We start from the raw sequence: 14,993 nt of genomic DNA, 5'->3' as shown, positions 1-14,993 counted from the left end.
TAATTACATGTTAAAGGAATGATTAAATGAAGTAGGATAAAAATGGATTCAGCAGAAGTGCTTGTCTTCAATTATGAGAAAATCTGTCATTATGAGAATGATAAATTATAGAAGAATTCAAAAGTCTTTTGATCTATTCCTTACATAAATGATTTAGAATAAATTTTTTAAGGCAGAATTAAAATGTAGAAAAAATAACATTCAAAGGTATTTGCTGAACTCATGCTAAAGTTTAACATTATTCAGGTGACAATATCTGGGTCATTCTAATATGTCTATATTGTGTGGTTATTTTAGGACCTCAGTTTCTTTTCTTGACCTCCTTTACGAGATGGGTTGTATTTGGTAGCTGGAGAGACTGAACTAGGCTAGAGCCGTAAATTCTGAGACTCCAAACTGTGACTTGCATTTCTCCGTGATCAGTCACGTTAATTCATGTGGTTTAGATCTGAATGGTACCCTTACTTTTAATAGTGATGCAGTGGTCTTAAAACCAAACTGTCATTATATATTTGACCAATATGACACCAAGGTGTTTGTTAATAAGACACCAGTTTGGTTCAGGGTGACTCTCTACAAACTGGGATGGTTGATTACATTTTATCCCAAGGTTAACTTTTGTTTTAGCTAATCTAGCTAGTATGTTCATCCAGTAATTTATTTAACAAGTGCCTGAAGGCTCTCCTGAATTTATAGCTATCCTATGTTTCGCTTAAAGGATAGTCTCCCAAATAACATTTCTATATTTGCAGTTAACTTGCTTGTATGTAGACTGTTTGATATAAATGAATAGTTTATAAGATGGTAAGTATAGTGAGAAGAGGATTTACGTATAAACCATCACCAAACTGGTATTGTCCACCTGAGGTAGGACCACAGTTTTGGCTTTTCCCTTCATGGGCTCATTTAGAAGGCAACAGGCAGCACCTGTTGTCCACCTGTTTGATTGTGTTCACCTTCTCTTAATATCAATGAGACAGGTGGCTTAAGCCTTTCCACTTGTAGAAAAGCTTGAAAAAACCTCAGAGAAAGATTGTTTTCATTTTCCAGTAACGTTTACACACATCGACTCCTGCTTTAGTTGGAAACCTTTTTTCTACAGTGAAAGAACTCAGACTTTACACACGTAGAGAGAGAGTTAGAAGTGAAATTCTAATGCAGGTTTTAAAATCTATCCAATCAAAATAAGCGTCAATGCCTCTGTGCAACTGAATCTAGTTTATTTTGTTGTTGTTGTTTCTTAATTTTTTCAGCTGAGTACATGATGATTTAAATAGCTATATTTAAAACCATCTAAATTTTCACCTTTTTCTTTAGCACTATTATGACAAAGTGTGTTTTTCCACATGATTATAAAACAATCAGACACTGAATATATGTAATATATATTGCAATGCACTCATGTTAAATTCTCTGGAAAGGGAGAAGTGATATTCTTTTAAAGTTGGTTTATTTCATAAATCTGCACAGTATTAGGACACTTAATAATCTAATTCATTATATTAATCCTTCAGAGAAGGAACGGGTAACATCATCTTGATGGTTACCCCAGAGGCATCTGAAATTTCTACACCCAGTGCTCAGGGAGACACCATTGTACTCAGGATGGTTTAGAGCTCAGGGCCAGGAATTGCACTGCTTTCAAAACAGCTCCAGCCTTGGTTGGGCAGTTAGGTGTGATTCTTCTGAGCCTCAGTTTCCTCCTCTGTCAAATGGTGTTAATGATCTCATTAGTCATGAGGGCTAAACGAGATACTTCTGTAATACACAGTGCTCTGCCCGTAGTACAGATTCCTATTAGCTGACATTACAGTTGTTGTTTCTGGTTTTTAAAAATATCTTAGTTAACTAAAGAACGTTTTAATTGTGCTAATGAGTCTCTATCTGAAACCAGTCACAAACCATCCACTTAAAAGTGAAATGCTAGAGACCTTCTCTTTAGAAAGGGCCTGTGAGGATGCCCAGTGTTACTTAACTGCAGTGCAGGAAGAAAGAAAGGAACCAAACAAGAGGTTTAGCTGCCGAAGGGAGAAGACAAGTTATTATTCACAGGGTAAGATTATTCACCTAGGAAGCCTAAGAGAATTAACTGAGAAAGTTATTAGAGCTAAGAGGAAAGTTCATTAAGTTTCTCAGAAAGAACTGATATACAGAAATCTATGACTTTCTTTCTTATATATCTGCAGTAATCAGTATATGTAAATATATATATATTCCCATGTATATTAAACAGATGGTTTTCCTCACAACAAAATATAAAATACCTATGAATACTTTTTATGAAATTATGAAAAATGACCTATATGAAAACATCTAGGTTCCTCAATTAGAAAGCTCATTATAAAATGTCAAGTCTCCTATAAATACAGGAGATAAATTTAATGCACGTCCACTGAAAATTCCAGTGATATTTTGTTTGGGGAGGAAGTATTCAAAATGATTTTAAATTTAGATTTATCTGGAAGAATAAATGGGTAAGACTAGGTAAGCAAAAGAATAAAAAATGAATGGGAATTTGTTCCAGCAGACATTAAAATGCCACAATTTAAAGTGGTTTGGATTACAGATGAGGTTTGACTTTCTTCTTTGTGCTTTTCTTATTTTCCAAAATTACACTATGTCCATTCACTTAAAAAAAAAAGAAAATATTGTATATTATGTATATAATTATATATGTGTGTGTTTTTACTTTATGTGGAATAATTTTCATCAGCATTACTACAGTAAAATTCATAGTTTTATAAGCTTGTGTAGCCTTTAAAAAATTATTTTGATCTGTATCTTTTGAAATCCTTCTTCCATTTCTTGATTACATTTATTTCTCTGAATATTAAGCAGTGGGCTTCAACAGGCTAATTATAAGAGCTGAAGTCCTCAGAGTTCTGGCCTCTAATTCAGGCCATACTTGAATTCACAGAATGGCTGGATAATCTGATGTTTGCCTGCTGTGGTCTTTATTGCATGTGAAAATACTTGATTCTCCTAATGAGAGGAAAGAGAAGTTCTTTGTGATTTGAAAGAAAAAATTGTAATTGAATTTTTGAGGATTTTATTAGGTCACAGTAATGATGCTTACACAGAAGATTTAGATTTATAGGGTTTTTTTAAACCTCTCTGTGGGTGGATTCCCCCCCGGGAATTTTAGATGTTGATAGTAGTGTATAGTTGGATCTGCCCCTGGATGGTGTGGGCTTGGTCCTTTCACACTTACTATTTTAATATGGGGTTCTTCCCTTATTTTGACAACTTTAACTTTCATAGGAAAATCAGTCGCCTATATGCCTTATGCTGAGGTCACACGTGCTCTAGAACAGGAAGCACAGATGCACAGTACCGCAGCAAGGTCAGCATCACCGTGTAGGCTCTCTCCGAGAGAAGTCAGTAAAGCCGCGCCACAGCCCGATGTGAGTGCAGCGCGCTGTAGTGTCCCACCAGGTAAATACCGCTCCTCTGTGCCGTGGCTGCTGGCCATCGACCTACACGTGATGATCTGGGTGGTTTACTCCCAGGATGCGTCCTTGCTGTTTCAGAATTTCTCTGCATTCCATCTTCAGTTGTATTCAGTTGAGATGCACTGGGCCACTGGGAGGTTTGTGTTCATACATGTGTACTGTGACGTTGACTGCCTTCTTTTAAGAGTACATGTACTTCGTAAAAATCTTGAGATCCACCCCCCTAAAAAAAAATTCAAGTGTCTGTGAGAGTCAGAATTAGCAAATGTTTCCAAATTATGCAGGATGCAAAGAGGATGTATAACTGGTTGTCAGTCAATCTGTATATTCTCCAGAGTTGTAATATCAGCTGTTCCTAAGAAACACCCTTTTTCTGACCTCCATTGTGAGGTCCAAAGAGTGATGGAGAGAGAGAAAAAATTGTTTGCCACTTGCATATGCTGAGCAGAAATAGTTTGAAATGGACGTCAGCCTGAAAGCTCTGGTTTGCCAGGGAGTTGAGTATTTCAACCTCACAAATACCATTTGTGACCTGAGTATGGATACAGGTTTAATTTAAGTGAAAGAAATTTAAAATAGAAATGTTCATCCTCAACTACATCTTGCACTTACAGTTTAAATGTGATTGAAGAAACAATTGAGATAGGTGGAATGTCGCAAACTAGGAAATTGACTATCTTAAATAACGTTTTCTCCCTTTTGAAAGTCCTCCAGCCTGCTCCGCATCAAGTGATAACTAACCTCCCTGAAGGGGTTCGCCTTCCAACAACTCGACCCACGAGGCCACCTCCTCCTCTCATCCCATCATCCAAAACCACAGTGGCTTCAGAAAAACCGTCTTTTATACTGGGAGGCTCCATCTCACAGGTAAAAGGGCTTCTCTTCCCAGTAGATGGCCTGTTGTTTTTTGCTTTGGTAAAAATTGTCCCTCCTTCCCATATTAATTTGTCAGAGTCCTAATAAATAAAAATGTGTCTATTTATGAAGAGACAGTGACCTGAAAATGCAGCAGTCGCTTTCTATTCCATACCACACACAGGAAGTTTATTTGAGTCATGTGCCCAGGTTGAGTGACGGTGGCACCCGTCTGGTTTAGCTTGGGAAAGGTGCGTGTGCCCTGAAGTGTAGTGTAGCATGAATGGAGATGGAATAGTTTCAAGTACTAGAGGATAACTATTTTAAAGGTTCTAATATTAAATTGTAGATGATTGGTAAGCCCTAGTTTATTCTGACCTTGGCCTCTCTCTCTCTCTTGACGTGGTCTGATTGTAAAGCCTCAGTCAGGTTGACTGACGTTCACCACCAGTGACCGCGCCCCCATTGGGCTGGGGGCCATTTCCGCCCCTCCTAGGCTCTCTTCCTCCACTGCCTCAAGCGCTCTCTGTTGTTGTAGGTTAGTTCTGCCTTTTCCAGAACTCGATATAAATGGAGTCTTTACAGTGTGTGCTCTTCTTTGTCTGTCTTCTTTAACTTAGCATTAATGATTTCAGGGATTCGTCCAGATTTTTTTTTTTTTTTTGGCTGCATTGGGTCTTTGTTGTTGTGCGCGGGCTTTCTCTAGTTGTGGCGAGCGGGGGCTACTCTTCGTCGTGGTGCACGGGCTTCTCATTGCGGTGGCTTCTCTTGTGGAGCACAGGCTCTAGGCACGCGGCTTCAGTTGTTGTGGCACGTGGGCTCAGTAGTTGTGGCTCGCAGGCTCTAGAGCGCAGGCTTAGTTGCTCTGCCGCGTGTGGGATCTTCCCAGACCAGGGCTCCAACCCGTATCCCCTGCACTGGCAGGCGGATTCTTAACCACTGCGCCACCAGGGAAGTCCCTGTCCAGGTTTTTGTGTAATCGGTAGTTTCTTCCTTTTTACTGCTAAATAATACTCCATTGGACGAACATACCAATTTGTTTATCCATTTTCTTGATGATGGAAACCTGAGCTGTTTTCTGCTTTTTGGCTGCTGTAAATAAAGCTGATACGAACATTCTTATATTGGGCTCTTTGTAGACGTGTGGTTTCATTTCTCTTGTATAGGCCCTGAGAGCAGAATGTCTGGGTAGATGTATGTTTTACTTCATTGTTTTCCGGAGTGGCTCTACAGTGCCACTGCCACCAGCACAGTCTGAGTTCCACTTGCTGTTGTCATTCTTTTTTATTTTAGTCATACTAGTAGTGGTAGGTATGTAGTGTTCCACTCTGGTTTTATTCTGCATTTCCCTGATAACAAATGATGTTGAGCACTTTTCATACACTTATTGGCCATTTGTACATCTGATTGTGAAGTGACTGTCTTATTATTTGTTTTTATCGGACCTTTTACTTATTAGGTTGCAGAAGTTCTTTATACATCACAGGTGAAAATTCTGTTTTATATATATATATATATATATATACACACACACACACACACACACACACATACTTTTTTTTTCTCTATTTGTGGCTTGTGTGTTTTGATGCATAGAAGTTTTAAATTTTGATGGAAGTCCATATACATTTTTTTCCCTCTTATGACTAGTTCTTCTTCTCTATAAAATCATTGCCTGTTTCAAGCTTGTGGAGATTTTCTCCCAGGTTTTCTTCTGAAAGCTTTATAGTTTTGGCTTTTATGTTTAGGTCCATGTGAAACTGATTTCTGTGTACAGTGTGAGGCGAGGATGGGCCTCATCCATCCATGTGGATCTGCATTCCCGTAACGTTGGTTGAAAAGTCTTTTCTCTCTCCCATTTGCATGTTTGGGTCTGTTTCTGGACTCTGTTCTGTCCCATTGACCTACTTGCCCGTCCTTTTATCAGCACCAGTCTTGGTTACTGTGGTTTTTATAGTAAGTCTTAATTTAAGATCATGTCGTATAAGTCCTGCAGTGCTCTTATTTCTCAGGATTGTTTTAGCTCTTCTGTGTCTCTTGTATTTCCATATAAGTTACATAATCAGTTTGTCAGTTCCTACAAAAAATTCTGCTGGGATTTTGGTTGGTATTGCATTAAATCTGTAGATTAATTCTTAAGAAAATTGAGTCTTCTAATCCATGCACATGTTTGTCTTTCCATTTATTTAGGTCTTTGATTTCTCTCAGCAGTATTTTGTAATTTTCACTGTAGAGATTTTGTACATGTTTTGTTAGCTTTACTATCGGTTAATTTGATTATTTATAATGTATTTTATGTTTTTATAAGTGATATTTAAAAATTTTTCCTTTTCTGGTTCTTTCTGGTGTATGAAAAAAGTTGATTTTTATATCTTGACCTTATCTCCTGTTACATTTACTTACTGTTTCTGATAGGGTTTTTTGGTGTTATTTTTGGTTTTTTTTGGGGGGGTAGATTTCTTAGGACTTTCTCTGTATGCGTGTCGTCTACAAATAAAGACAGTTTTACTTCTTCCTTTCCAATCTTTATGCCTTTCCTTTTCCTTGTTTTATTAAACTGGTTAGGGTAGAACTTTTAGAACAATGTTTAATAGAAGTGGTGAAGAGATTATACTTTGCTTGTTGCCCATCTTAGGAGGGAGGCATTCAATATTTCACTCGTAGGTATGTTAACTATAGACTTTTCATAGGTGCCCCTTCATCAGATTGATGATGTTTCTGTATATTCTTAGTTTGCTGAGAGTTTTTCTTTTTCTCCAATTCTTATACTTTTCAACTTCAGAATTTCTATGTGGTTCTGTTTTATGATTTCTTTCTCTTTGTTGATATTCTCTATATGATGAGACATCATTTTCATACTTCCCTTTAATTCTTTATGCATGGTTCCCTATAGTTCATTGAACTTATTTATAATAGCTGACTTAAAGTCTTTTCCTAACAAGTCTAAAGCCCAGGGACAGTTTTTATTCACTGCTTTTTTTTTTTTTTTTACCCTCCTGTGTATGGATCATACGTTCTTGTTTCTTTGCATGTCTTGTAATTTTTGGTTGAAACACATAACATAATGTGGGACTCTGGAAATCATATTCTCCTTTCCCCCTAGGATTTGTTGTTGCTGCTGCTGCTGTATACTTTTGTTGTTGTTTATTTGAACTAATTCCGTAAAGTCTGTATTCTTGTGTCATGTGTGGCCACTGAAGTCTCTATTTGCTTAATTAGCAGTCAGCTAGTGATTGGACAGAGAGTTCAGTGCCCAGAAAGAGTAAGTTTCCCAGTCTTTACTGAGGGGCTCTGTGTGTGTATGTTGGGATACGCCTTCAACGTTCAGCCAGGCAGCGGACAATTCTGCCTTAGTCTTCACTTCCTGCTTTCTCAGAGCCTTGAGGTCAGCCAGCGGTGAGAACGCATGACCTTCTTATGTCTTCCCTGGCAGGTACACAGCCTTGCACGTGCACTTGGCCTTCTAGGTTCCTAGGAAGATGTTGGAGCTTTTCAAATCCCTTGTGAATATCTCTTTCCTCAGCTTTTCCTCTTAAGGTTTTTGATTAGCCTGTTTTTTCGCCCTAGCTGTTCTCTCCTGCCTCAGCCATTGGAGAGGTTAATCCATTGACTCGGATTGTTTTTGACAAGGCTGAACTTTCTTCCCCACCACAGTCAGGCCAGAAAAGACAGCTTTGCAAGTGGGTCTCTCAGAGAACCGTCAGACCAGTCTGATCATGACAGTTACCTGGGAATGATAACCCCATTCTTTCCCTTGTGCTGTCTGCTGGACTGCTGGTTTTCACCATGATTGAGGGCTGTGGGTTCTCAAGGCTGAGACACAGCTGGCGGGGTGGGGGGGTGGGGGGCGTGGGAGGGGCAGCAGAGCAAGTCCAAGTGTCACGGAGCTCATGGTTCTTACCTGGGTTCTGCCAATTTTCTTGAATAAATGCTCCCAGATTTCTACAAGCCTTTGGTTAAAGGGTTGGAAAAGAGTTCTTAAAAGGCTGATTCTTAAAATTTTTGCTAGTTTTCTGGTTGCCTTTATGGAGAAGGGTTTTTTGGAAGTCCTTACTCCACCATTTTCATTGGTGCTTCTCTCCCATAGCATTTTTACGAGGGATAATGTTGTTAATAATAGTAGCTTACATTTTGCGTGTATGGTTAAGTGCTTTTATTTATGTAATTTGTTAGTAATGCATATTATCTTCATAAAATTTATGGTAATTTTGGAAGACATATCTTGCTCCCTTTAAAAACTTTTAAAATTAAACCAGTCCTGTGTCAGGGATTTTCTTGCTTTACAAATACCTATTCTTAATTTTGGTGGGGGGGGGGGTGAGTGGTAAGTTTTATAAACAGAAACGTGTACCTTAAATATATAGTTGACCTTGTGAAAAGACAGTGTTATTCTAGTCCTTTAACATTATTTTTAGGGAACACCCGGCACTTACTTGCCTTCTCCTAATCAGGCCTCCTATGCTCCCGAGGCAGCGAAGCCCTCGGCGGGCTCCATCTCCCTGGGACTGCCGCGGCAGCAGGAGGTCGCCAAGCCAGGTCAGTGAGGAGGACGTGGCCGTCTCTGCCTTTGTAGCGTCACAGTCAGGGATTCAGCACTTGAGCTCACTTTCTCTTGGTTTGGTCCGTAGCTACTGTGCCCTACATCAAGCAAGAAGAGTTTTCTCCCCGAAGCCAGAACTCACAACCTGAGGGTTTATTGGTCAGAGCCCAACATGAAGGAGTGGTCAGAGGTAAAATATGCTGTTTGGCAGAAATACTAAACTCTGGTCCCCAATAAATATGTTAAAGGAAGTCATTAATGTGTTTTAATGATGATGGGCTCTTAAATTAGAGCCTTTAAATTCTAAATGTAAGTTTTCTTTCTGTATAAAAATGATTTAAAAACTGAAATTTCGTATTTCTACAGCCCTTTTTCATAATTGGAAAATTATTTTAAAAGTACATTTCAATAAAACAAAAACTATTCTTTTTGTGCTGCTGTTTCCGCTCTTCGAAGTAGGGGCTGATTTTGTTTGCTTGGTTTTTTTTTTTTTTTTTTTTTGCAGGTGCAGGGGTGTGATTCGCTAATGATTTTGTTTTTATTCAGGTACCACAGGAGCCATTCAAGAAGGAAGTATAACTCGGGGAACTCCCTCCAGCAAACTTTCCGTGGAGAGCATCCCATCCCTCCGGGGCTCTATCACCCAGGTTAGTTGCGCTCATTCATGAGAAAACCAGAAGTGATGTCTCGAGCGTGTTGGCTGTTCTAGCAGTAGTTTTGTGACTATGTTGTTCGTTGTTCTGGGTTATGGAACAGGGTCTCAGTGATGATAAACCTCAGATCTATAAACCGTCTGCAGAGAGACAGTAATGTGATCATTTCGACCACAAGCCATATCATCTGTACTGTGGTTCATTTGAAAAGGTCGATTATTTGCAACTTGGCAGAAGAAACAAGTTCTAATTGATGTAACTCTCACTGTCTTCCTGGCAAAGCTTTTACCGTGTGTTCAGCTTAAATAGAAATTGAGAGGAAAATCATTATAAATTGTTTGCTTGCTTTGCCCCTTCTGAAAAGGAAGGTCTGTAGTCTCAGGAAATATGGATGGTGTTGACAAAAGCACCAGAAGTCAAGTATCTTCTTCTAATTTTAAGCTAAGGTGCCAATTTTGATTAATAAAAGGTCTTTCTTTTCCTCAGTTAGATGTTAATTTTAGTTTGAAATGTAAAACAGTCCTTAGCCTCTTTATTAATGTAGATCTGGAAAAGGAAAATTCTATTTTGGGAATTCACTGTAAACAGAATCCTGTGCTTTTGTGCGTGTGCCTGTCACAAGCTTTCTGTTCTGTTCCTCCTCCTTGACTGCTGTTTCTGTTCCCTAGGACCGTGGTTGTTAAAGTTTGTTCCGCAGAGCAGCAGCAGTGTCGCCTGGGAAGTTGTTAGACGTATAAATGCTCAGTCCCTGCCCTAGATTTCCTGAAGTCTCACCCGTGGGGGCCGGGTCCTAGCAGTCTGTGTTCTCCAGCCCTCCAGGGGTTCTGCCGAGCGCCCATTCGAGAGCCAACCCTAGGACCCTGCTGACCGAGTGTAGTGTGCCCCACAGCAGCAGCATCACCTGGAAACTTGTTAGAATAACGCAGAGATTTCAGTCCCTGCTCCACACCTGTGGAATCAGAATCTCCATTTTTTTTTTTTAAATAAATTTATTTATTTATTTATTTTTGGCTGCATTCGGTCTTCGTTGCTGCGCGCGGGCTTTCTCTGGTTGCGGTGCGTAGGCTTCTCACTGCGGTGGCTTCTCTTGTTGCGGAACACGGGCTCTAGGTGCGCAGGCTTCAGTTGTTGTGGCACGTGGGCTTCAGTAGTTGTGGCTCGCGGGCTTAGTTGCTCTGCGGCATGTGGGATCTTCCCGGACCAGCGCTCGAACCCGTGTCCCCTGCCTTGGCAGGCGGATTCTTAACCACTGCGCCGCCAGGGAAGTCCCAGAATCTCCATTTTAACAAGAGTCCAGTGATTTCTTTCTGAAACATGGTTATAGAGCATGTGGTGCGTAGTGATCTGGAAAGTTACACACTAACTCCTCAGATCTCTCCTTTCACATTTGACCAAAGTTATCCAGTCCCCTGATGTTAGTTTTCAGAATAAGCAAACACTTTAATATAAATAGAAGAAAAATAAATGGCCTATGCATCTTATTTTTCCTTCTTCATTTTCGCTCCAGTATCCAAACTGGATACAGAATGAACTGGATCAGGTGAGGCTGGGCTTTGCCTGTCGATTTTCAAATCTGTCTGTCCGTGTGACATGAGCGCTTCCAAAGAGCGTGTGAGGGTTTCTGGGTGTTCACCACCGAGCTCACTTCTCGGCTGCACGAGCAGCCGCGTGGACCCCGTCGCTGTCCTGCAGGGACACATGGGTTCAGAGTGGCCTCAGTGGAGTTACGGGAACACTGAGTGTTGGAGTGTGTGTGGGCTGGGGCTGGCTCCCCTCTCCCATGCAACCCAGGCAGCTCACTTTGCAAAGTGTTCTACACATTAGGTTCCATGAATGCTTCCCTTGAAGGAAGGGTAACGAGAACCGTGGCCATAGGCGACCCAGAAGAGGACTAGTGATGGTGAAAACGCGGATGACGTAACCTAAGCTGAGTCACATCACAGCACGGGGGCATCTGAGTTTTCTGTCCCCTCTTATTGATGACCAGAGGTCTAACCCAGCAGACAGTTTAGTAACTGAAAGCTCTTTTTCCCTCTTATCACAATATGAGAGAAGGTTTGTGGTACTTTAATTTAAAACTTAATTTGTTGACTTATTTTTCTTAGAGATTTTGTAAAAGCTTTATTACATTTGCGTGATTTTAGGCCTTAAGACACATTTTGTTTCTGAGAGTTAAGTACCTTCCTAGAGGTTTGACTTTGAGGTGAGGAAGAAAGCTCATCAACTCATATACCTGTTGGCATTTTAAGAAGTTTTGTATGGCAGGGTTCAAGGACCAAGGTACAGTGTTTCTTTACGTTTATAAAACGTGTGTCTGATTTCCCGTCATGTGCTGGCCTTTCTTATTTGAGGACATGGCTTGCTCTGACTCTCGGTGTGGCAGGTTACATTTTCTGAGCGTCTGTGTTTCCTGTAAACTCGAGTGACGCTTGTGGTGCCTGTGTTTGAATTGATGACAGGGGACCCCGGCTCTGTCCCAGGCTGGCATACCAACTGAGGCTTTGGTAAAGGGACCCATTTCTAGACTGTCCATTGAAGAGAGCAGTCCTGAGAAAGGCCGAGAGGAAGCTGCATCCAAAGGCCATGTTATTTATGAAGGCAAAAGTGGACACATCTTATCTTACGATAGTAAGTATTGCATCTCCACACTGAAGCCAGTGTTGTAATGTGTGACTAAGGACATGGGTCTGGTTCCCTACACGCTTGCTTTGGAAAAGTTAGTTTTCCTTCCCTGAGCCCAAGTTTCCTCTCTGTAATGTAAAAAAGGGTTGATACTAGTACTTCTCGTGAAACTTTTGTGAAAAATTAACTGAAACAGTCAATGAAAAGTGATTAACAGTGCAGAGCCCATAGTAAGTGTCCCCTGAGTGGTAGCTAACATTGCCAGCTGTGGTCATTTGATTTAGCCTAGGAAAAGAATCTTTGTTTAACTTTAATAGAATCACTTTTATTTTAAAGGGGTACCTATTTTATGTGTTAAGAATTAAGGAGTAGATAATAGTCTGATAATCCTAGAAAGAGTATTGAATTTAAATGCTGCTTAAATATAACTATTTTAATGTCTGTCTGTATGTAAGCATTTATCTTTAGGTGTATCCTTAAGTTTCAGTTTTAAATTGCATGCTGTTCTGAGTAGTGAGATGAAATCTCACGCTATCCCACCCAGGGTGTGAATCTCCCCTTTGCCCACTGTGTCCACACTGGCTCGGTCAACAGTGACTTTCGTGAACCGCAGTGCTGTGTTCAGTGACCCTCATCTGAGCTTTCAGATGTCAGGATCCCCTTCCAGCATTCTCATAGCCCACTGTCCATAGTACCGGTTACTGTGTGTAACCACCTGGTAATTTATCTGTATCCGCCACTACTGCTAAGTTTCACGAGGGAAGGGACTTAATTTGTTAACCGTATCTGCAAGCCTAGTTTATGCCTGACACTCAATAAATATATTTGAGTGAATGAAAACATTTTTATAAATGGCATCTGCACGGATGTATATAGTAGATTAAGACCAGTTTTTATATATTTTTTTTGTGAGATTATGAAATTTAAGATAACTTATTTACCATACAATAGGCCTTGGGCTCTGTCCGAGCAATTCTTGTGTCTATGTCCTGCAGATATTAAGAATGCCCGAGAAGGGACGAGGAGTCCGAGAACAGCTCATGAAATCAGTCTCAAAAGAAGCTATGAATCAGTGGAAGGAGCTCTAAAGCAAGGGTTGTCCATGAGGGAGTCTCCTGTGTCAGCACCGCTGGAGGGTGAGGTGTTGTTCCCAGAACGCTGTTCAGATACATTGAATTTCGTATAGTAAATTTCCATTGTTGAGTTAGGTTGTATTCAGTCTCTGTCGTTTCAACCTGAAATTTATATTTATATCAATATATAAATGAAACTCATATAAATATATTAATATATTACTAATGCATGTAATATGAAATATACAGTTAATATATTAACATGAAATTTATATTAATAAATGTTTAAACTTATGTTCATATCTACATATAAATCAAGTGGTACGTGACAGTGGAGGGAAGTAAAAATTAAACATAATTGGTCATACCATAGGTAACTGTTAGAATGCTCATATAATTTGTAGATTACTCCTGTTTGAGTTAAGTGAGTTTAAAAATGTGAAATTCATCATGAGAACTTTGTTTTTATTGTGAGGCAGGCAGATAGAGTGGTATAACGGACAGAGCAAAGACATGTATTTGAATCCTAACTTCACTCTTTCCTGGTGAATTTCTCTGTGTCTGTTTCTTGCTCTGTAAATTAAGGGATTGTACCTACCATTGTGTGAGGATTAGAGACAGGTGTGCAGTCTTGTGCTGAGCATGTGACGTGCATTCATCAAATGATAGCTATGGTTTTGTTTTGTTAATGGCTCACTTTCCTTAAATCTTAACCTGCCTCAATTATTTTATTTTAATCTAGATAAAATACTAAAAACAGGGTAAGGACTCCTCAATCTTGAAGACCTGTGAAATTTTCTAAGAGCTGGATTTTCTCTGTAGTAAAAAAAAAAAAAAAAAAAAAAAAAAATCTCACTTTTCTTTTCTTTCCTTGATTCAGATTTGTTGGCAATATAACATGAAACTTCTTAGGAGGTTATTTACATCTCTTTCATTTTGATTTGCATGTTTCATTTAATATATTTTACCTTTTTTTGAGGTATCCATCTTTCATGTTTTCCCCTTCTCACAGGTATATTTCAGAGCTAAACAATGATTTCCAATCCCTCTATATTTTCTCTCACCTCGATCAAAAAGCACTGGGTGTTTAGATTTAGCTTTGAAAGTGTTGTTCTTTACTTTTTGACCTATAATAGATGTCTTCTGTGGCCATTTTCTATTTGGGAAAATGTTTAAAAAGAAACGGGTGATGTCATGTTGGGTACTTCCAACTTTTGTTATTTCTTCCATGATATTCTTCTGAATAGTTTGCAAATCTAAAATGGTACCCCTTTCTCCATGGAGCTTTTATCAACAGTACACCCTCTAAGAACAGTGCGCGTGAACTGACATCCGTGTTGTGTCTAACTCCAGAATTGCCTCCTTGTTTTGAAAGGGCTGATCTGCCGAGCATTACCCAGGGGGAGCCCTCACTCTGACCTCAAAGAAAGGACTGTGCTGTCTGGTTCCATAATGCAGGGTAAACATTTTGCTCATTTGCTTTTATTCATTACTGCCTCACTGGCAAAGTAGTTTGAAATTAATGTACAGTGTGTGATATCTGAAAAAGATATCTGTTTTTCAAGATATCTTCCCTTTTGAAATATTAGATATTTAAATCCTGATTATAACTCTTCTTCTCTGAGTTACGTAGCCTGTTGGAAGATGTTAGTTGCCTAATCTTTGAATATAGAGACACCTTCATTATGTAAGAACAATTCTGTGATTGTGATGAGCGATGTATTAAATCTTGAACAACACCACCCCCGCCCCCCAAAAAAAGAATGGCCGATGAGTATTTATTTAAGGATCTTTTGTA

The 14,993-nt window shown here is 39.5% G+C and overlaps 1 protein-coding gene across 15 annotated transcripts in view; it reads left to right on the top strand.

Annotated features, from left to right (window-relative positions):
• NCOR1 (nuclear receptor corepressor 1) overlaps positions 1 to 14,993 on the top strand; it is a 144,697-nt gene that overhangs the window by 104,017 nt on the left and 25,687 nt on the right. For 14 of the 15 annotated variants that reach the window (XM_061176720.1, XM_061176730.1, XM_061176726.1 and 11 more), the window contains 7 exons: positions 4,159 to 4,319; positions 8,723 to 8,843; positions 8,936 to 9,037; positions 9,394 to 9,494; positions 11,960 to 12,128; positions 13,118 to 13,258; positions 14,571 to 14,654. In XM_061176720.1, coding sequence (XP_061032703.1) covers positions 4,159 to 4,319; positions 8,723 to 8,843; positions 8,936 to 9,037; positions 9,394 to 9,494; positions 11,960 to 12,128; positions 13,118 to 13,258; positions 14,571 to 14,654 — 879 coding nt within the window. The remainder of the gene's footprint in view (positions 1 to 4,158; positions 4,320 to 8,722; positions 8,844 to 8,935; positions 9,038 to 9,393; positions 9,495 to 11,959; positions 12,129 to 13,117; positions 13,259 to 14,570; positions 14,655 to 14,993) is intronic. The other variant, XM_061176727.1, reaches the window with a different exon arrangement.

This window comes from Eubalaena glacialis, chromosome 19 (assembly GCF_028564815.1).
Source record: "Eubalaena glacialis isolate mEubGla1 chromosome 19, mEubGla1.1.hap2.+ XY, whole genome shotgun sequence".
In the NCBI taxonomy this organism is placed as follows: domain Eukaryota; kingdom Metazoa; phylum Chordata; class Mammalia; order Artiodactyla; family Balaenidae; genus Eubalaena; species Eubalaena glacialis.
Note: the sequence above shows the minus strand (reverse complement) of the source record. Positions and strands in the feature narration are given on the sequence as shown.